Genomic DNA, 24285 nt, shown 5'->3' with positions numbered 1-24285 from the left:
TTGTAGAAGACAACCCAAATAACGTATACACAAACCACATAACTGCACATCCACTACTACTGGAAATAATACCAGAATAAAATACAGGCCTCGATTCAAGTACAGAAGAGAAAAATCAGTTGCGCTTTTTAAGAATCAAATAACACTCAATCTGCTCTTTAAACTTTTATGAATAACAAAAACTTTTTTTTTTCTCCATGGCACAGCACTATTTTCATTAATATCACAAATATAGAGATGGCAAATGTTTCGCCATCACCAAATCTATTTAAACAGTCAAACACTGAAAAATGGACAAAACACCAGTATTAAAAACCATAACATCATCTTTCCACTCTCTCCCGGACACATGAACATCACCGTTATGTCTCGAAACATCAATATTGGCACTTGCAAAACAATCAACTCAGATAGTGCTGAGCAAGATAGGCCTTGCACATTAACATGGGCTCCCCAGTCCACAGTACGGCATGCTTACGCCAATGCCAAAATCACTTTCTCAATGAACCATCTGACAGCTTAGTGATCTAATGGAGAGTTAAGGCATTACAAGTCGAACATAATCAAGATTTGATTCCAGTATTCTTTACTCGTTTTGATTAATATAAACACACAAATGGCATACTGTTATGAATTTAAAAACTATACAGCATCAGACAAACTGATTTCGTAAATAAGACCACTTTGATATCGTCTGACAAATTTTTGCTACTGTAATTTTAAGGCCATGGTGAATGACCTCGCATTAGACAAAATAAAGCATACTGTATATGATTCAGAAGGTGCATTAGCTTTACCTTCGGAGTGAAAACTGGCCGTGGGACACAACAACTGTCAGACCAATTACCCTTTCTTACATCTGTTGCTTTGTGAAACTTGAATTTCAAGTGCTGGCTGATTGCATCAAGAGTCTTTCTTATCTGATTAAGAAACTGGAGGAGGAAAAGGAAAAAAAAAACATGATTTTTGGAAAAATAAAGGGATAATAAACGCTTGTTTTAGAGTCCAATAAAGCTGGCTAGATTAAATAAAAAAAAAAAAAAGGAAAGGAAAGACAGCATATTATTCCATGTGATTGCCATTTATGTTTTTGCCCATACTTGAGTTCTCGAAGTAAACTCATCAGACACAGGGAATGAGGGAAGTTTAACTCAAGATATTAACCAAAGAAGAGGAAGTCATTTTCTAAAAAAAAAAAAAACATATCCTCAAATAACCAACCAAAGAGGACAATCAACTTTTTTCATTTTAACAGGGCTTCCCTTGACCATAAAAAATGAGAGACTTGCTAAGGAGTAACACGTTTTTGGGTGAATCGCACAAACACTTGCATAGGACACATTTCCCCCTAAAATTAAGAGTAAAATAAATACAAAATATTTGCATAAAGAAAACAAAGTGTACTTTGACTTTTTTTTTTTTCATTGTGAAATTAATTTTATGACAATTAAACAATTTGCCCCTCATTATTACCATAACACATGCTCTTGTTTTGTTTTCTTTTTGTAGCTTCCATTGTTATTCACAACGATGATTTTTTGCATAAACAAGCATAAATTAAAAGCAGTCCGACAAATACAACCATAATGTATAAATACAATACAATTTAAATAATATTTTTTTTTTTTACACATTACAGTAAATATAAGTTTGCGTTATGGCAACATTTCGAGGCAATGTGCTTAGCTGTCAAAATAATGTCACAAAGGCAAAAAAAGCATCTCTTTCATTTTCTTTGCGCAAAATATAATTTCTATTATTTGACTTCAGGGTGAAATATGCTCTTGCTCGCTTTCCTGAGATTCACGCAACTGAGTGTTAAAACAATCAGCTTCTTCTTTTATGCACGTAATAGCTAAAGCAGTCCTTCACAGTTCTGTCATTTGACTTCTTTTTCAAACATCATGTGAATGGAATTCTGGGTAGGTGATGAGGACTGAGCTAGTGGCTGGTCCTGTTAGGGGGAAGCAGTGTGGTGCTCCGAGCCCAGCAGCCTCTCTGGCCCCATAGTGACAGCTGCCCTTTAGTGTCGTGCTAGCTAGTAGTCCTCTGCTGCTTCAGCACAGTGTACACATTATCCACTTTACTCAGTCTCTCAAAGAAAGGGATGAGATCCAGCAGCTCTGTGTCAGACATGTCATCAAACCAGGAGGCTACAGGTACCTAAAAATGACAGAGAAGAGTTTCTGTTCAAAATGATACGAGTAGTGGGACAAAGCGACAAACAATTGACAAATAAATTCTCAAAAGGTTTAGCAAGCTAAGGACTGTGCATAATATATCATGAGACCCGAGGCAGTTATATGTGCAAAAGAAGAAAGGAGGGCAGTAACGTACAGCATTGTCCGGGTGGAAGACGTAGGAGGCTGGCGAGTTGTCCACAATGATGACTTTGTTGAGATCCCTGCCTAGACGGCTTAGGTCCTTGACATAATTTCCACGGTGGAACACACAAGATTCCCGGAAAAGACGGCTTCGGAAAGCTCCCCATTTGTCCAGCAGATCCGAGACTGGATCAGCATACTAGAAAAACAGAATAGAAACAGGTAATGTGACGGACACGGTTAGACAGAGGGGCAAAAAAGTGCCAGTATCAAGAACAAAACATGGAAACACCTCTCTAAAATATAGTGTGATTCTAAGATTTTTATTTTTTAAGTCATTTGTGATGACAAGAAATATTTACACTACCAGTCAAAAGTGTTTAAAGAAGTCTTTTCTGCTCACCAAGCCTGCATTTATTTGATCCAAAATATAGCAAAAACAGTACGATTTTGAAATATTTGTACTATTTAAAAAAATAACTGTTTTCTATTTGAATACATTTTAAAATGTCATTTATTCCTGTGGTTTCAAAATGGAATTTTTAGCATCATTACTCCAGTCACATGATCATTCAGAAATCATTCTAATATGATTATTGATGCTGAAAACAGCCGAGTAGAATTTTTTCAGGTTTCTTTGATGAATAGAAAGTTCAGAAGACAGCTTTTATCTGAAATAGAAATCTTTTGCAACATTGTCTTAACTTCTGATCAATTTAAAGCATTCTTGCTAAATAAAATTATTAATTTCTAAAGGTATATTAAGAAATATATTTTAAAAAATAAATCGCAAAACAATTAAAAAAAAAAAAAAGAAAAACGATTTACAAAAAAGATGAAAACAATATTTATGAAAACAGATCAAATAAATGTATTAAGCTGTATTTTTGTTACAGGTCTGCAAGAGTCTATTTTAAAATAAATCTTTTCCACAGATGTGGAAACCCTGTAACATCTATAAACTGATACATACTGTAAGTGCTGTTAAATCCTATTCATTAACAAACTTAATACTGAATACCTTGCATAGTGCAAAAACCCATTTGCATTTCTTACCTTGGCTAAGCTTGCAGTGAATAACACGCACTCGAACAGTTCCCCCATCCGTTTGAGGAACTCGTCAACATGAGGTCTCTTCAACACATACACCTACAGAGACAGTTCAAATATGAGTCATTCCTGCAAAGGATTCAATTCAGCTACTATCTGAAGCGTTAAAACCAGTGCTAAATCAGGTCACAGTCATGAAGACACATTACTAAATAAATAAGATTTATATTAGCCTGCATCTTCATATGATGCTTCATATAACAATTTTTATACGATCGTAGAATGATAAACCCTGTTTTAAGAGACGCAATAAAACGGGTTGTTTTACTCTAACAACTAGGTCAGCCAGGCTCGTTTATGAAGCTGGTGGTCTCATTCCTGAACCAAGTCATCCCGAATAGGCTTTCCGGACATCACAAGCCTATCCTGGATTACTTGAAACAGGCAAAAGCCTTGTCTGTCAGACGTCTTCAGTCCCGTGGTGTAACTGGGGTTGGCCTTTAAAGGGCCAAGGCACCATACTGTCATAGCCCAAGAGAGCAAGAGACGCGCTCTGAGGAGAGATTGATGGCCAGTGACTTCTCAGAAGCCAGTCTGGGTTTCTCCATTTCGTCAGGACCCAGAAATAGCCACCTGCTGCTCTGACCCATCAGCGGAGATGTCAGGTAGCACAACCGAGTTAAGCGGCAATACAACTGTTCAACACTGCGCAACAGCAGACAGACAAATAATAGAGGTCACAGGTTAGTTTGGACTGTGTGATTAATGAAGCTTAACTATATCAATTATTTTTTGATAATGCAATCACAACTGTTCATTCTAATGAACAGAAATTGCATTCAAATAAATACTTCTGTCTGGGACAACAGCACACTGTTTTTTGTTTTTTACAAAGGAAGCAAGTAACAGGAAAATCACTCACATTATAATCAACAAAACGGTCAGTGCAGATTATCAGTTTCACACACTAAGAACAGAAGTGAAACATAATACGTTCATCTAATTAGGATGAGCAACGACAGGCCTACAGACTTATTTAAAACCTTATAAGTCACCACTGCAGTCATGCATATAATGGGCTATGATTGGCTACAATTCCCATCCATTGCCAAAACATGTAAATACATTATTTTGATTGAACACTGTAATCAAAGGATTTCAACCTGGAGTCTGTGAACACCAAGGAGTCAGCAAAAGGGGTTTAGGGGGTCCGTAGAAAAAATAAAAATAAAAATACAAAACGTATTTTTAGGAATGGACGTTATCTGTAAAACTGCTCTCAAACTATATTTGATGGAAAGCACCAAACAAATATGAAGAAATGCTTATTTCCAGGTTTATGCATCTAACATTACCTCTCAAAGTGGGTAGAAAAAATTTATTTTTCTCCAGTACAGTCAGAATATAAGACTGCATTCTGTATATATATTTTTGTTACACACACACATATATACATATATATATATATACATATATATATATATATATATATATATACATATATATATACATATATATATACATATATATACACACACACACACACTTTTTATTTATGAAAATGTATATTTTAGGAAGCAGGTTCTTCAGGGTGTCATCACATTTCGAGGATATTGGCATTAAAATTGGCAACTTTCATTATTGAAACAGCAGTTATAATCTTGATCTTTTTTTCCCCAATTGATACATAGCCTGATTTTCAACTCATAAGTTATTTATGAACACCCTTGTATGAGAACAGGTTATGCTCACCTGATGTACTGTCCCATCAATTTCCACTGGAATGATAAAGTCAGCATTATTTACCGGCTAGGAAGAAAAAAAAAAAAACACACACAATAAAACTGATTGAACTGTTTTAGGCAGAAGAAAATAAGTTACATCTATATTGCAGGTGACTGGATCAATGGCTGACAAAATGTTATTGAACATGATGTGTAAACACCCAACAGGCTCCAGTCATTATTTAGACCATTGCTACAGACCCTGAGAGTGCTCTTTAGATAGGTCTAGAAACTCAATCTCAAATGTTGAGATAATTACGTTTATGTGTTATAGAGATGTCAGGACAGTGTGACCTACATTCACAAATGTGGCATGAAGTAACATTATGCTGTCTTGTGCTAAAAGATCACACTTGTTCACCCCATATATGAAAGCCGTCATTATTTATTCGCTCTCAAGTCATTCCAAAGCATACTGTTCATTTTCATTGGCACGCGAATGAAGATTTTTACAAATCTTTACTTAGCAGTTTATAATGACCATAGCTGGTAAGCTTAAAAAAAAAAACATAAATGTTGCCAAGACTTTGCAGTATTCTCAGTCTACTAAAACCATATTCTATGAACTGTTGCAAAGTACAAAGCTCCACAAAGACTCTTCAAAATATTCTCCTTTTGTGTTCCACAGAAAGAAGAATAAAACAACATGCAGATTTGAAACATGGGGGTTAAATGATAGATTGATAAATTAAATAATGACAATTTTTGGATAAACTATTTTTAAACAAACAGCTTATATTTAATACACTCAATATACTTCAAGTTGACTTTCTGATGAGACTCCCAGGAGGAAAACATTCCTTTTCTTCCTGGCTTTCCCAAATTGTGCACATAACACATTAATGATGTCATGCAGCGGAAGAAAATTCTTCCATAAAGAGTCAAATCAAGGAATGCCGCATCTCTCCGGAAAAGTGCATGCATGCGTGTAAAAACAAACAGTAAAGACGCCATTAGACAGAATCATTGCACTAAAAGTAGCATACTGTACTTTCTCGAGACAATTTGATGCTTTCCTCCGGCTCAAATAAGCTTACTTGTATTTACACAGGCACAATCCCTGCTAACTCTGAAGACTGGAAAATAACTTGTGTCTGGTATCTAAAACTAGTTGTTAAACATTGTGACACATTGCAAATGTTCTCTTACAATGCAGACATTATTTACATTATTACACTGCATAAGAACATTAAATTGGTTCAAACTGTTGCATTATGCCTGCAAAAACATGTCTATATTAACATGCGAGAACAGATTTAACCGAAGTGTGCTTCCTATCTGTTTGTATAAAAGGCGACTGTTTACAGTAGAAGTCACTTAAAAATAAGAATCTAAAACAGCAAAAATGTTCATTGGAGCATTCTGCACCACTACTGTCACCGATTCATATTTCAATTATATAATGTATAATTAATATACTGTATAGACTCAAACATGTTCCCTCCCACCAGCTGTGATTGGTTGGACAAACAGAAATTCTGATTTTTAAACTAACGCCATTGGTTGAGTTTATGCTGCTGGTTAGACTGCTCAAACAAACAAAGCAGTGTTCTGATAGCATCGCAGAGCCACAGTTTTTACATTTTTCAGGGAAACCAACTTACTTATACTTGGAATTTCTGACATCATTACGCTCTTTTTTTGTTGAACCTGTAAGACTTGCTTTCTTCTGCAGTTATATTTTGAACTGCTGTTGTCCATATAATCAAAGTCGGTGGTGTCCAAAACAACACTGGACCAAACTAACTATCACTGTACAGACAAGAAACACTAAAATATATTTATTTTGAGTACTGAAGAAAAAAGCAAGTCTTACAGGTTTGGAACAACATGACGTTTGGTTAGTGAGTAAATGATGACAAATTTCCTTTTTAGGTGAACCGTCCCTTCAAGCCCGAACAGGAGAACATCAGATAAATGACACGCTTCAGCTTTAAAGTCTGTGATATGAATGCATGCAATGGTGTTAAATATCTATCTATAACATTTGAGTCAAGTGTATCCCATATCCATGAGATGATTAGCTGGGCTGCCAACAGCAGATGTGACATACAGTTAATTCACACCGTCTGCGAGCTATAAAGTGATGGAAAAAGAGGACTCAACACATTGACTTACCTTGAATGAACTGTGGACTAGTGTTTCATCCAGATCAATGACTACACAGATCTTCCCTACATCTTTAGACTTTATCTGTGGAAGAAGTGGTTTGGCTGGGACCTGTAATAAACATTTCAAGGACGCTGGTAAATAAGTAGCGAAGTTGGCATTTACAACAAGAAGCTATTTTATAGTAAAAAATACAGTATAGGCTCTTATTTCACAGACATTAGCATACAAATAAAGACTGGAATTGCATGTCAGCTATACAAAACAATTTATGATGTTTTGTATCTTATATTGTGTATCTCTAGTCTGTTAGTAGAGAAGATATTTAGTTTTATGAGTAATATATGTAGGGTGTGCTGGTGTACTGTATGTACTGTATGATGGACAGTAAAATGTGTCAGCTGCTAAAGATTTTATTTGATATTCTATACCTTTGCCTAAATATTTATTGGTGGACAGGGTTGCTTCATATTATTTAGAGCTATAAAGTCACTTGGAAAAATGCAAAACACTAAGCATGCATGGCGTGTCAAAAATATATTATAAAAAGTAAAACTATAATACAGCATGTACACTACAGTTCAAAAGTTTGGGGTCAGTATAAATTTTTTAAAGAAATCTCTTGCTCACCAATGTTGCAGTTATTTGACCAAAATACAACAATATTGTGAAATATTATTACAAATTTAAAATAACTGTTCTTTTTAAAATGCAATTAATTCATGTTAGGGCGAAGCGGAATTTTCAGCATCATTAGTCCAGTCTTCAGTGTCACACAATGCTTCAAAAATCATTCTAATGTGCTCATTTGGTGCTCAAGAAACATTTCTTATTATTATCAGTGTTGAAAACAGTTGTGCTGAAACCAAATTTGGTACTGACTAAAACCAAATATTTTCTAACAGTTTAAGTCTTTACTGTTATTTTTGTCCTTGCTGGAAAAAAAATATTAATTTCTTTAAAAAGAAAAAAAAATAATAATAATAATAATAATTCACTGACTGACTTTTGCACAGTAGTTCACAATTAACATTATGCAAATACACTATGCTAAATCTTTTGTAAGGCAGCCTAACCCAAAAAGGATGTATTAGTTATAGATATTAGTATCCATAAGGGGGCATAAGGTAGCTCTTTTAGCACTAGCATTCCATAAGCAGAGGAAGATCAAGTGACTGACTAGAGCTGGGATGGGATTGCAAAGCTGCTGCCCAACCAATTCTTCATCAAAAAGTACACAGTGCACACACAGTCTGAAACTGACTCTGTCCTACATTTACAGAATGAGTATCTCAAGACCTGCAGGCTCTTCCGGATTCATTACCAAGTCGGAGAGTCTACAGATGACTCTGATTTAAATAACTGAACATATGACAGGGAATCAGAATCCAGCATGGCGTCTTATTTTAGTTCTGTTGCTACTGACTTTATACTCATTCAAATGTGAAGCAAAAACCAAGATGGAAGGAATGTCTGGCAACTCAAAACAGACTGAATGCATTCTTTTACAAGTAAAACATTCTCACATTGAACTACCAAATTCATGCATAGACTTTTCAAAACATGCTGAAATAAATTAGCAAGTGTCTCCCCCAAGAAAAAGGTACCTGATCTATGGGTGGAAGACAGAATTCACAATCACAGTCCTCTGGGTACTCTTCATCTTCAGATACATCACTCTCCTCGTAAGAATGATTCTGTTCACTGTTTTTTTGGTCAGACTTAAATAATGTGTCTTGTTCAGATGCTTCACTTCTTGCAACTTGATGTATAAGTTCCTCTAATTTTTCATTTTTCTGGTCCTTCTCAGACAGGCCATCTGTTCCAGAAGGATGAATGAGCCCAGAGGTGTCTTTTGGCTCGGTATTGGCCTCTTGCTGACCATCTGATACCCAAATAGTGCCAGTCTCTGTTTTTGACTGCTCCTCAAAGGCACAAGAGATCAGTTGATCAGCAGTTGGGGTTTCTTTACCTTCGTCAAGTTCATCAGAACATACCACAACATCCTCAAAGTCACACAGGGTTGTTTCTTCATCTTCAGTAGTTTCAATCTCTCCACAACAAGGACCATGAGCCCCCTCAGTTTCATCAAAGTCAGAGTGTGTCTCCTCGTTTGCATCGATTTCAACCACAGAACTGAGATCTTGTACGTTTTCTGCGTTCTCAGAACTGTCATTTTCAGTTAAATCCTGACTGACCTCACTTCCTTCAACACGTGATTCCAAAGTATCAGGTCCTTGAAATGTGTCCTTCACAGCACACAATTCTGTGGAATCTCCAGATACACTGTCGACGACTTCAAGTCCACAACCATCAATAGCTGCAACACAGGACACTTGCATATCAACAAGGGGTTCAGCGACCTCTCCATTTCTGTAGCAAAGTTCATCATCCTTGCTCTCAGAATACGAGGAGAAGCATTCATCCATAAAACCAGGCCCATAATCTTCAGTTTCATGGACCTCATCTGGTTTGGCACATTTAACTGGGAGTCCAACAGCTACAGCTTCAGCATATGTTTTACTGCTTTTCTTTCCTGTCACTTGTTGCTCAGAATCAATCTCACATTCTTCTTCACAAGCATCTAAACCAAAATTCTCATCGTTACCTTCATCAGGGTATTCATCTGGCTGTAGAATTTGAATCAAGGACTCATCATCGTCTTCAAGACGGTTTTCCTTATCACATGGTTGATCTGAGAAGATTTCGAATGATTCAGACTCAACAAAACTTTTGAATGATTCAGTTTCACAGCTTTCTTGACTTTTACCATCCATGCAGTCGCCATACTCCTCCTCGCTCGATTCATCTGAAGAACCTGCCACTGTGGTCAATGCATTCAGGGAGATGTCCACATTCGAGTGGTGTTCAAACTTTACCTCCTCATCATCATCAGCAAGTTGAAAAGATTGAAGGTTTTCATCATTACAACATTTCCCATTCTCCAAGTCGTCACACTTTTTACAGAGCTTCCTATAGTTGTCAAAAGCTTCAACTTCAGGGATTTCTGTGTCTCCATTTGACTCACTGATTTCAGCAGCAGGACTTGAAATCTCCTTATTATGCCTCAAAAGATCAGTAAGAAATTGAGAAAGCCACCGAGCCTCAAAGGTTTCCATTGATCCAGAAAACATGGCATCAGACTGAGATGGTTTCCTAATTTCAGTTTTACTGCTATGATTAGGCAAATTTTCTTTGGTTATTTCAGGATTGTGAAAGACAGAGCTGTGTGTTCTTGAAGACTCTGGGCATTTTTCTGCAAGTCTGCTTTGATGTGGGCCCTCAGAAAGGTCAGTGGGCACAGAGGGAGTGCATTGTTCACGGACATCACATTTCTCAAAGTACGTTCCACAGCTTGTGCATTGTTCTAAAACCTTAAAACATACAGAGGATTCGCTGTGCTCAGATCGCCGGTTACAGTCTTGATGCCCTTCAGTTGGGGAGTCAAAGGTCCGACTACAATCAAAGTTCTCCATCGAACAAGTGCAATCATCTAGGCTGTCATCAGTGGTGTCCATTTGCCCAGTAAGCTGTGTGTGCTCAAGGGACACACAGTGGTCAGATGGCTTACTTTCTTTAGAGTCCTGACACAGTTCAGGGGATTCAAAATGTGTGGCATGGTAGTCATCAAGCTTGTTTTGATTGTTATGCTCAGACTGTTTAGATGTCTCGCAGACTTCAGAATCTAGTTCAACTGCACTGTTTTGATCAGATAAGCTGTCTTCAGCACTGCTGTTTTCACACTCGCTGTGCAGGTCCTGATATTCTACATCGCATTCAGAAAGCGTTTCATGATCTGAAGGACCTAATTGTGAGGACTCAACATCAGCTTGTAGAATAGAATCACAAAGATCTCCCTCAGTTGCTTGTTCTGCATCACTTTGTGTTAAAGATTCACAATCATCTAGGCTCAACTTGGATGAAATTACTTCTGCATTATCTTCTTGAAAACAGTCTGGGCTAAACTCAGATGAAGTTACCGATTCGGCATCATCTTGTGGAATAAACTCACAAAGGTCTGAGCTCATCTCTGATGAGTTTAACCATACTGCATCTTCTTGTTCAAAAGAGTCACAATTACCTAGTCTCATCTCAGATAAAATGATCTGTTCTGCATCATCTCGTTGAAAAGACTCACAATCATCTAGGCTCATCTCAGATAAAATTATCTGTTCTGCATCATCTCGTTGAAAAGACTCACAATCATCTAGGCTCATCTCGGATAAAGTTAACTGTTCAGCATCATGTTCAGAAATCTCACTTTGATCACTTGGCTCAAATGTAATGCCAAGTTCATCATTCTGGCTTATTTCAACCAAGTCAACTGAAGAACTGCTTATTTCAAAACACTCACCATGCTCAGAGCAGCTGTCAAACAAAGAGCTGTATCCAGATGAACAAGACTGATCTGAAAATTCACCATTGATTTGACCATTTTCAATGCAAATTCCATCGGCTTCGTTCACCTCAATGGCGTTTTGGTGTGCAGTGGATTCAATAAGTGCTTCTTGCTCTGCAGCACGTTCCAAAGACTGGTTTTCCTTTTTAGGATCCCCTTGTCCAGAGACCTCAGAATGGCCAAAGCACAGTTCAGCGGGCATGTTTACTTCTGAGGGCTCGCTTTTAAAAAAGGCAGAGGATTCCAAGTATTTAGTAAAGTTGCTTTCGACAAAAGACATCCGTTCTCCAAAACACTGGCAAAGGTCAGAAGAAGGGAAACACTCCAAACATTCTCCCATAGGTTCAGAGATCTGCATTTGCAGAGAAGGCTTGCAAGGCTGAAGGGATTCGTTGAGCCCACAGCCTGCCTGAGACACCAGCAGCAATGTGCACGATGACATGACAGAGGGGTTGAGACTCCACTGAACCCTGCACTCAGCCCGCCTTCAGGACACCTACCGATTTATTTTGGTGCTTCAGAGATGTGACAAATAACTCCTAGTGTATCAAATCACTATAAAAAGCTGAAGTAAGGCATAAATCTGAATCCGACACCTACAGCGTCTTGACACCCGATCTGCTCGTAGTTGTTCACAGCCATGCTTTTTTTTCCCTGAATAATTAGTTCAATGGAATTATGAGTGGCAAGATTTTTGAGATACCTTTATATCGGCTTTCAATTAGTTGGGAATCATAAGAACCGATAGCTTTACTTTTTGCTAAATAAATTTAAAACATTGATTTAGAGTAATTTAGGGTCTCTACATGAGCACAAATGAGATTAATTCTCATCATGGTTATATTCAACTGTCACAACTCGTAAACAGGAAAGGGATTGCGCAAAAGCTAACTTGAGGTTTTGGTTTCCTCACTATCACAGTTGATCATGTGGCTCTCAGCCGTGTTAACCACGAGCTGGCCAGTATTCAGAAAACTCTAGAGAGGTTAGAGCAGGACATCAAAATAAGAAGTTACCAAAACTGAAATAACTCTTACTTTTGAGATGGTTCCATTCTCTTCCACCAGCAGCGGGGCGTTGTTATTGACGGGCACGTGATCCGTTTCGTCATGACAAAGGCAGCAGAAGAGACTGTGGAAAATGCCACGACTGCGGGGTTTCTTCGATGAGGATGCAGCATGTGGAGGGGTACCTGGGAAACGAGAAGAAATCATATCACACCAACAGCTACCCTGCTGTTCACTGTCATATATCTTTGCATACATGATACACTCAACTAGTTCCGACAGCTTATGCTCGTTATGAGATAGCTGTACTTGTACGCACATAAAAATGACCGGTAATGACTAGTCTTCAATGTAAACATCAAAATAAAAAAAGTTTTTGTAATTACAGACTGTACCCTAAATTAAGGGTACCCTAAATCCAAAGCACGTCTAAGTCACATTTTGAGATACTGATTAAGACAAGCAGGCTTCTTACATTGTTGTAAAATCTTTCACTGAAAGCCTTAGCATAACTGGTGTTTTAACTGTATCTATGGATTTCTGAAAGGGTGGAGTGGAAGTTTTATTAATTGGAAACACATGCGTCACACCCATGAGCTTCCCAAAACTTACTCCATAATCTGAGCTTCAACACACTGTATGACACTGAACAACAATGCTTTTGAGTCTAGCACAGTGCAGAAAAATTATGCCATGCCCTCAAACTAACTAAAAACACTACTTAAATAGCTCAGATTGATTGTTCCTAAAGTAATCGCTTAATTTGAAATTTTCAACAGCCAAATTTGTTTTCACAGATGGTTGCAACACGACTGTGTCCCAAAAAAGTAAATTTAAGAAAAAAAAGGTTTTTACTAAAAAATAAAATACAATAAATATAGAATACTATTAACTCTAAAGTTAACTATAAAGTAGTAGAAGAAAATATTTTTTAAATAATAAGTCAATATTTCCCAGGAAATATTTTAAGATTTTAATTTGGCTTTAATACAGTAAGAATATAAAAGCAAATTATTTCTTTTTGCAGGTCTTTAATAATAAAACAATATAAATGGGCCTTCATAAATGAAAATATACAACCACCTCTAGGCCTATATTTTAAGGGAATTGTTTTGCAAAGGTTATCATTATCATCATATTTGGGGGTTCTTGGCATCAAATAGTTTGAAAATCAGTGTTAGAATACTCGTATATAAAATTATTCAAACTCCTCATGCCTACTCTTTGCTAATAAGCAAGATATTTGTCACCAAATACAGCAGATGGAGACATAGTATTCGTGAATAGTGACACATTACAGGAAATCCATGTGATTATGGATCTATGTTAAGCTCGGGGCAGCAGCACAGCCATGAACAACAGCGACGAAAGCTGGACTTTGCAAGACAAAATCTTTGACAAATTAGGCTGCAGCCAAGACGGCCGAGGCAGCTGTCAACAGGGAAGATTAGCATACCATACCAAATTCTAACTTAAAGTTCATACAGTCCATTCATTGAGTTACTCTGAGCGTCTTATTATTGGGATTGACGGTAAAAGAATGTGATCAGAAAGGTTGAGTTTCTGTTTTAAATTTAGATTAGCCTATCAGATTTGTCTTCATTCTGACATGTCCTACAACATAAAAGTTGCCCTTAAAACCAAAGTTAACCTATATGCCCATCATCGGGGTATAAAACATGTCTCTCTTGACCTTCAAACATAAAATGTACATTGACTTGTCAACGATACCACACACACGCCAACCGTGCATGTGACACTCTGTAAATAAATATCCAGAGAATCTGAGGTCATAATAGTGAAACATCGCTAAGCGATCACACCTGCATCCCGGCACAGGACACGAGAGTGGCAGGTTTACAAATGTGAGGAAAAGGGCAGGTGAAGGGAACTGTGAAGAAACCACATCCATCACTTCACACCAACTCCTCTGATATTACACATCAGAGGGCTTTAAATAGCACCCGCGGGCAGCTGTTGACAGTGGTTAGTGATGGCATTCTACACAAATATAGAACGGAATCACAAAACAAAACTTTGTTGTGTTCCCGGCGTGGGGACAGGAGAGAATGGCTCAACCATATGTTTATCTCTTGCTGTACATATGATACCTTGATGGACACTATGATGAAAGACCGAAAAGCTGTAAGCTATTAGCTTGGAGCAACAAACCTGAACTTGTAAACAGAAAAAGATCAAAAAGAGACTAGCTAGCAGAGACAGACAATTATAAGGAAAACTTGACTCCTTGGCGTTCTGTAATGAGCCTGAGGTCTAAATACACTTCAACTCTCCAGAGCTGATAATTAGGCTACAACTTTGTGACCCCACCCAGTTCAGTTTCTGTCCACATACTTAAGGGTGGCTTATCTGGGTCTCTTTTAACGAGGGTCCCAATGCTATTCCAATCCCGACGGACAGAGGACACTCAGCGACTGACTTTACGATGGTGATATGCGATCCCACGTTACAAACTCGTAACTTGTTTCATGCCACCCCTTGGTGGACAAGGGCAGCCAGTTTTGTGTGACATGATTCGTGGATTACAATTTGGCACATGCTATGGTAAATATTTGTGAACATAAGTACATATTGTGGTATTGTAACTATATTCAAGGATCATGTTCTTTATATGGTACTACACAAAAAAAACGTAGTATTATCATGCCTTGTACAAATTATCATGGTACTGCAATAATACCATAACACATTATTAATTCTTTCTTGAATACAAACATTTGTTATGGGAAAAAGTCTAAACATTTAAAAAGTGCCAAACTGGAAAATAAACAAACAAATAAATACACTATAATATATATTACTTCACTCCTGCAATGTATTTTATATGTGTAATTTAAAGTGTTTGCTGAGAAAAAAATTAAATAAATCTAGTTCTAGAAAATTCCCATGGTACAGTCTTTTATAAAAACTGGACAAATACAAATCTTGTTAAAAATCAAAAAAATGTACAATCAACTTTTCTGGTCTTTACGATTTCTTTTATGTTTTTGAAATAAACACCAAACACAGTAAAAACATTAATATTACAATTTAACTGCTCCCCATTTACATTTATGCATTTAGCAGACGCTTTTATCCAAAGCGACTTACAATGCATTCAGGCTATACATTTTTTTTTTTTTGCATTTATGTGTGTTTTTTGTGAATTGAGACTTAAAATTTTTTCGCTATTTACGTTTTGCTCTGCCACTGAGCGCTACTAACGCAATGCTCTGCCTTTGATGTTTTTTTTTGTTTTTTGTTCATGGTTACTCCAGTCTTCAGTCCTTCACAAATCATTCTAGCATGCCGATTTGGCATCAAGAAACATTATATATTTTCAATATTATCAAAAAGTTTAAGCTGTGGTTTTGTGGAAACCATGCTACTTTTTTTTAGAATTTGTTGACAAATAGAACGTTTAAAAGAATAACATTTATTTGAAATATGAATCTTTTGTAATAATATAAAAGTCTTTACGGCCATGTTTGATAAATTGAATTCAATAGAATGCATCCTTGCTGATACTGTGTATATTTATGTAATAGCCTATGTGTTTACATATAGCATGCATCCATAATATATCAGTTGCAATCACAAAAAATACACATTTTTCTTTTTCTTTTATATGTAATTTCACTGTTGTGTATTTGGAAGTAATATTACAGTGACTGAAGTTTTGAATTAAATTCAACGAATTCAGAAGCCACTAAAAGGGGTCCAACCACTGCCTAATGACAAAGTGGCCAGTACCAGAAAGGAAACCAGACAAATAGAGCAGATCGTAAAATGACAGTCTCGCCGCTTGGATTAAACTCAGAGAGCATGAGAATCCCTCCAGGGGCCCCAATGAACTCACTCTCCCTCCCGGTCTCCCTCTCGCGCACCCTCACTGGAATGCAGCCATATCTCTGGCCCATAACTCTGCTGCACTGTGCCCGGCCAAACCAAAATAGGAACAGGAAGTGTGAGGAAGTGAAGTAAGAGCCGCCGCAAGGCAATGGAAGGCCCACACTGAGCCTTCATTGTGTCCCGCCTCTGACTTCCATCAGGCAGATTATATTTCACGTATAAACAAAACAGGTAAAAAAAGGGCGAAGGCTTGGGAACACCATGCCGAGATAATCCACAATGTCGTGCAGTCAGGGAAGGATTCAGATTACTAACCACATCCACTGACCCACTTTGCTGAGGCCATAACACCTTCTAAGACAGGAAATAACAAAAAGGGTTTTGAAATATTAGGAATATTTGGCATATACAAGCAGACTTGTCAATGGAGCATTGGCCGCTGTCAATCCCAAACATGGAGAAACGACTAGGGCATGGCTTTGAAGCTTGGCCTTTCCAAAAATACAGTTCTATAACAACGTGGTGAACAGGTGCTCCGCCGTAAATGTATCCGATGGTCCTGGACAATGTCTTGGCACGCTTTTCACAGGGTCACGCCAAAAGCTAAGCCTCAGTAAACAACATCATCCAGTGACATATCTTCTATGTTGGTGCATTAATCAGCGTACCTAAATTAACCCAAGTACTAAAAAGTTCCTTAGCTCAAAGACCAAGCTGTTAAGACGACAATTACTGAATTATGCAAGCAGCCTGGGTGTTTGTACGGCCAGACGCGACACTAACTCCAGTATCCAGGAAAAGACTTCATGCACTGAGTTTAAGGGATTCTAAGGTGCATAACTTGCACTTATTCCAGGTGAAGTTTGACAGGTTTATGCCTTCTACTTTTATTATTATAAAATTATTTAAGAATGATTGCCAATAAATAAAAAAGTGCACCGAGCAATAGAAAATGGTACTAGCAACACCAAGGTCATGGGTTTGATTCCCAGGGAATGCACGAACTGATTAAAAGTAGGCCTTGATGCAATGTAAAGTTCTTTGGATTAAAGCATCTTCCAAATGCAAAAAAGTTAATGTTTTTTCTACGCATTTTAGCATTATACTGCTGCCACAGAGAGATGGGAAAATTTACTTTTCCTGCAAAATCAAATTAATTCAAAAACCAGCTAAATGAGCAGTTTTTCTAACAAGCTTTATCTGTGTGTTTTATAATAACAACACAAAAACATACAAACCAGGGCTTAACAGTAAGAATGAATGACCCTGTTGACCAGGGCCTGGTGTGCCAGCTACCCTGTTATACATTCGCTGATCTTGTGCATGTGTTTTTATGCCATGAAAATATAAACATATCATACATGTTTATTTTTTTAATTACATGTGTATTTATATTTATATATAATTTATAGTAATGCATAAATATAAATATTTTATGTATAGATATAAAATTTTCCTTAAAAATATACATGCATGTGTGTGCATTTATATATACATAATAAATATACAAAAATTATCTGACCAGCCAGCACAGATTTTGTAGAAGTTTTGTAAAAAGTAAACATTTTGGCAAGTAAAAATCTATAAAGGCAAAAAAAAAATCCTTACTCTTGAGCTTTACATAAACTGAAATGTCAAAAACATGCACCATTACAACATACTATATATAACACCAATTTGCGTCTGCCATGATCCTTCAAGGCTGACTTGTGAGTTTGAGGTGTGCTGAAAAAAATCCAGGGCTTCCTATTAGTAATTATGACTTTGTAGTGGGGTACATGAGTGCTAAAATTGTAAACACAACCATTACGACACATCCTGAATGCAGTAATGTTATCTGCTAAATCGAGAGTGTACATACTGAAGACTAGAAAATCCAGGAAATCCTCGTAAGCATCAAGTTCCCACTGCTGGACTCAAACATGTAATGGTAGGCTCTATCACATTTACAGTACGTGCTAGAGAACTAGTTGAGTTCCTTTGATGTGGTCTAACTTGCAAATCGCCCTTTCAGAACCATCATGCAGTTCTAATCATGTTTGCAAATGAAAGTATAAAAAGATCTCACGAACAGCCCTCACCTCGAAGACCACAGAAGCATCATTTGACTCATATGCACCTCATGCTACTCAGTCTTCCCATGATTCATGAGACAGCACTTTTAACAGACAGGCCAAAAGAGGGACCCATGCAAGCCTAACCAAAACCCAGGCAAAACTCTCACATCAACCATGAATATGATCACAAATGATAGTAACAGCCGGTTTAAATATATATTAATACTTTTAATACTTTTTAAAACTTCTAAAATTATTATTTAAATGCATATATAATTTATATTTTAATTTAATATTGTATTACAGTTATTACATTATTAAAACATAGCGCAAGGGAAAGTTTTTGTACATTAACTGCAGCTTCTCAAAAATATATCTAGATTACGACCTATGCTCTCAATGTCAAATGCAGAAATGTTAATCCATGTGTTTATAACCTCAAGGTTAGATTACTGTAATGCTTTACTGGGTGGTTGTTCTGCATGCTTAATAAACGAACTCCAGCTAGTCCAAATGCAGCAGCTAGAGTTCTTACTAGAACCAGGAAGTATGATCATATTAGCCCGGTCCTGTCAACACTGCACTGGCTCCCTATCAAACATCGTATAGATTTTAAAATCTTGCTTATTACTTATAAAGCCCTAAATGGTTTAGCACCTCAGTATTTGAATAAGATCTTGTTACATTATAGTCCTCCACGTCCGCTGCTTTCTCAAAACTCTGGCAATTTTATAATACCTAGAATATCAAAGTCAACTGCAGACGGCAGATCCTTTTCCTATTTAGCGCCTAAACTACCTACCTAACATTGTACGGGAGGAAGACACACTCTTGCAGTTTAAATCTAGATTAAAGACCCATGTCTTTAACCTGGCTTACACATAACACACTAATACGCTTCTAATATCCAAATCTGTTAAAGGCTTTTTAGGTTGCATTAATTAGGTAACTGGAACTGGGAACACTTCCCATAACACCTGATGTACTTGCTACATTGTTAGAAGAATGGCATCTACGCTAATATTAGTCTGTTTCTCTCTTATTCTGAGGACACCGTAGCCACCAGATCCAGTCTGTATCCAGATCAGATGGTCACTGCAGTCACCCGGATCCAGTACGTATCCAGCCCAGATGGTGGATCAGAACCTAGAAAGGACCTCTACAGCCCTGAAAGGCAGCGGAGACCAGGACAACTAGAGCCCCAGAGACAGATCCCCTGTAAAGAAATTGTCTCACATGACCACCGGGACAAGACCACAGGAACCAGTTGAGTCCTCTGCACAATCTGACTTTGCTGCAGCCTGGAATTGAACTGCTGGTTTCGTCTGGTCAGAGGAGAACTGGCCCCCCTGACTGAGTCTGGTTTCTCCCACGTTTTTTTCTCCATTCTGTCACCGATGGAGTTTTGGTTCCTTGACACTGTCGCCTCTGGCTTGCTTAGTTGGGGACACTTCATTTACAGCAATATCGTTGACTTGATTGCAAATGATTGCACAGATACTATTTAAACTGAACTGAGCTGCATGATGACATCACTGAATTCTAGGATGAATTGCCTTTAACTGTCATTTTGCATTATTGACACACTGTTTTCCTAATTAATGTTGTTCAGTTGCTTTGACACAACCTGTTTTGTTTAAAGCGCTATATAAATAAAGGTGACTTGACTTGACATGGCTGTAAAGGCAGTACATGCCCTTAATTCCTTTTCAACCACGTCATACTTCGCCTTATAAAACAATCTGTTTCGTTTTACAGTCATGGGGCAATCGGGGATGTAACTACCTAGTTCTGCAACATTCTCTAGGCATGTCACAGAGACTTGCCCCTTTTTTAACTATAATACACCTTCCTAATTCCTAAATATTCCAGTGTATCTCCTTCTTCAACAGGAGATTTTTTTGGATTTGAGCACAAATAACCAATGTATAAAAATTAAATGCTAAGACAGACGGAAAGGGTCTGTGCACTGTACTGAACCTGCTGCAGGGAGTGGTTTTCATCAAACCTCTAACAAAAACACAGGCCTGTAAACCATCTCCATCTCTGTGTGCGCAAGAGGGGAAAAAGGAGCGCTGGAGAAAAACACAGCGGTTGGAAAAACAAGCAGTGAGGCTGACTGCTATGGCTTTAGCTGTAGAAGATCCTCCCCGGCTCTCACTGTAGTCGTCATCATTTAGAAAGCATGCTTATGTTCATTCAAACGCATTTATAACGTTGCTGAAACATATCAGCTTTATATTTTTAAAATATAAAAACTGCTAACCTCTACAAAGCTTAAAGTAACAATGTTGGTGTAAAATATCAGCTAAACTAAAGCAGCACTACCTCATTAGTGTTGCAAAGTATCCATGTTAATGTTTTAAATAACTTTTGTGAAAATAAAATTAAATACTGTTCCATCATCATTTAGCATAACATAATTTACATAAAAAACCATACTTATTCTGACCATTACGTATTTATATATATATATATATATATATATATATATATATATATATATATATATATATATATATATATATATATATATATATATATATATATATAAAAAGGAAAATGTGATGCTAAATTTTACTATATTTTAAATGCTTTAACATTTCTTGATGATAAATGGGTAAAATATAGGTACCCAAGATTGTTAAAGATTTAAAATGGCAATTAATTCATATTTGGGGAATGCACTGTGATCCTTATAGAACCTTTTTATGCTATCTAATGATTCTTGTTCTAATATGCCTGATATGTTTTTTTTTTTTTTTGGATATTAAAGTATTGTTACAGTGTGAGTGAATGATATTTTACTGGGCGTCTTCTGTAAATCATGGTAAAAATCTAGTATAGTCATTATTTTTTTGCTCTGAAAATGAATAAATAAATACAATTAAACAGAACTAATTGTAAGAAAAAAAAATTAAAGCTGTATTAAACATGCATATTAGCATAATACCCAAGACCAAAACTACCTACTAACTATTTATAAGTAATTTTATAGCATAAGGAATTATAACAAGGAATCAAAATTAATATTTTAAATAAATGAGGGACCAATCTAAACCATTCTTATATATATATTAAGATAAATTAAGAAAATATTTTATAAATGTACTTCATGCTTGTGTGGTTATATATACATATCTTCACTGAGCAAATATAATTAGCAATGTGGAAGTCATGTTTCCAAGAGTTGAAAACATGAAAATATATTTTGATACAGTACAGTTTCATCCAAACATTTTCTGGAACATCGGAAATCTTAAAAAAAAAAAAAAAAAAAAAAACTTAAATTGCTACAAGAGACCTTTGTGTCCCTAAAAAGTTGTCGTAGCCATAATATTTTCCTGAAAAAAAGTCAAATAATTGATTACGGAATCACTTTTCTTCTAATCTTTGACCTGCAAACCGTGGCCAATCTTGCTTACTGTCACATTATGACCTATGACCTTTCAATAATATTACCAGTCAAAAGTTTAGGCAGTGATCATAAAAACTTGTCATCTAAAGTCCTAAATGCTTGAAGTTAGACTTACATAATTCCACCACTTCCCATATAGTCATTTCATAATTCTGAAGACTTTATGATTATTGCAAAATGTAAAAGACACCATCAGTAAAGCATAAACAGGTGTGTTTAACTAATAAAACATTTCCATTTATCAAGTGCTTCCCTGATCATTTAATGAATCTTTACCACATTAATGCAAACTACAAAACTATACCAAAAAGAACCATTCTTGTGCATTCTTGCACTGACACCACAGCAAAAAGACTTAATCTGTAAATCAGAGATAAGACAAGGGAGGCTAGAAGTCTGCTATCACCAAACAATGCAATCATGTCTCATGACAACCAATCACCTGAGAAGTCATTCATTATGAGTTACGTGCACACATAAGCATAAAATGACAGGTTAGAGACGATGTACTGTATACAGCAGCACACACTACAAAGTAAACAAGAGCAGTCTTCCCTCAAACGTCAGTGAAGAGTGTCATCATGGACACGCCCCCTCTACATCAAAGCCTTCACTTATAAGGGGAAAAATATACTTTTTTTGTTTGTTTTCTAATTAAACTCGAGTTTATAGCATGCAAATGAAGTTAACTGTATGTGATAGGTCTGCACTGTGCTCTTATAATGAATGGACTTGATCCTCATCCCCAAGCCCTCAGAAAGTGGAAATCACATGTTTTTGTAGTGTTTTGATGTGCGGAAATGTGTGACTGAACACTCGAGTTTTCCATAAAGTCGAGTCAATGCGGCTTTTATACGGAACGAAACTTTGTATGAGTCGGCCGCCGCTCACCAAACATTCATCAGAGTTTGACATGTGCTGACTCCAAACTTTCTCCAAACTCACCTCTGTCCCGTAAAGGAGCACTGGCTTCTTCATCCCTGCTCACTTGCGTGATGATCGAGGAGGACGGGTGGTCCATGAGATCCGTAAAGCCAGTAAAATCGCAACTTAAAAGGGGTTTCCGTATTAAAATCTTTCGGCTGGCTACGACTGAATTGAAAAAAAGAAAGAAAAAACCTCCCTGCAAATGACCCCAAAATCCAAAAGACTTTTACCGCTTAAGAACATTCATAATGCGACACCATAAGAAGCTAAATGTGATTTCTGTGCTTTCATAAGTTAGACGACAAAAAGAAAATTAAATAAAAATAATTATAAAAAGTTCAGTTGCTGGATGGTAACTTTTCTCAACATGGAGTTCGGCTCTGCTCTCAATTTCAACATACAAACATGGAACTCGACGGTTTCAAGGCACCCTTCGTCTTAAAGGGGCAACGACAACTCAGAGGGAATGAATTAGTAAATCGTGCGCACAATTTAGCCTACTATTTTTTCCTGCATGCCATGTGCAGGGCTCCGTAGTATTGTATTGCACACATTATTATAAATTATTTGAATGTAATATAAATTTAAAAAGTAAATAACTCTGTACATCAATAATTACTATTTTAATGGCTTTCCAATGCAAGCATTATACAGTATGTAAATACAAAAATATACAATACACAATATTGTTTACCAGGTTTTGAGTACAACACTCTTTTATGTTAATAAATACTCATATATTCAAGAGGAACATGTTACATTTTTTAAGATTTTTGGTAAATTCATTTTATTATTTTTAGTGGGTCCAATTTTTGACTTTTGTTTATTGTATTATTTAATTTGAAAAAAAAAAATCGTTCAAATGTACACCAATATATATTTTCTACGCTATAAGTATTGGATTTAGATTTTATTATTATTATTATTATTTAATTTGAACTGTATAGGAAATCTGACTTTGGTACAAAGTGTTCTATTCGTTCGGACTCCTACCTGATTATTATGCGTTGCCCCTTTAAAATCTACTCACTTCAATACGCAAACAAAGTTTAAAAGATCTCTTGGCCTTCGCGTAAGAAAGTGCTCGATTCTGAGTTAAAACAAGTTTTTCTAACGTCCGACAGGTAATATGTATCGTAAGAAGTAAGGCGAAAATGATTTTTAAATGAATGCGTGACCATTTTCTATGTTTTAACAAGTTAGATAACTTTCTTGCTAACTTTTTTAGCATGAGCTGCGAGCACAGGGGGGCTTGAGACCGTATTCAGGGAGCGTCCTCAAAGTTCGCGCACTCTGTCCTGTTGATTACAAAGTTTACATCATTGGTATTCATGACACACTACACTTAACAGTCTACA

General features: G+C 36.6%; 1 protein-coding gene across 2 annotated transcripts; it reads right to left on the bottom strand.

Annotated features, from left to right (window-relative positions):
• Positions 1-152: 152 nt before the first annotated feature.
• ctdsp1 (CTD (carboxy-terminal domain, RNA polymerase II, polypeptide A) small phosphatase 1) lies at positions 153-23342 on the bottom strand. 2 transcript variants are annotated; one of them, XM_042730469.1, is made up of 7 exons: positions 22946-23342; positions 12704-12858; positions 7277-7378; positions 5127-5183; positions 3381-3473; positions 2338-2523; positions 153-2163 (listed from the first exon to the last, which is right to left on the bottom strand). In XM_042730469.1, exons 1-7 carry the CDS (start codon positions 23019-23021, stop codon positions 2035-2037), a joined length of 798 nt encoding a protein of 265 aa, XP_042586403.1. In that variant the 5' UTR covers positions 23022-23342; the 3' UTR covers positions 153-2034. The 2 variants fall into 2 exon arrangements, with proteins under 2 accessions (XP_042586403.1, XP_042586402.1); XM_042730468.1 differs by lacking the exons at positions 12704-12858; positions 22946-23342 and adding an exon at positions 8875-12679.
• Positions 23343-24285: the final 943 nt, after the last annotated feature.

The sequence above is a fragment of the Cyprinus carpio genome, chromosome B9 (genome assembly GCF_018340385.1).
Source record: "Cyprinus carpio isolate SPL01 chromosome B9, ASM1834038v1, whole genome shotgun sequence".
Classification (NCBI taxonomy): domain Eukaryota; kingdom Metazoa; phylum Chordata; class Actinopteri; order Cypriniformes; family Cyprinidae; genus Cyprinus; species Cyprinus carpio.
This window is presented reverse-complemented; position numbering and strand designations above follow the sequence as displayed.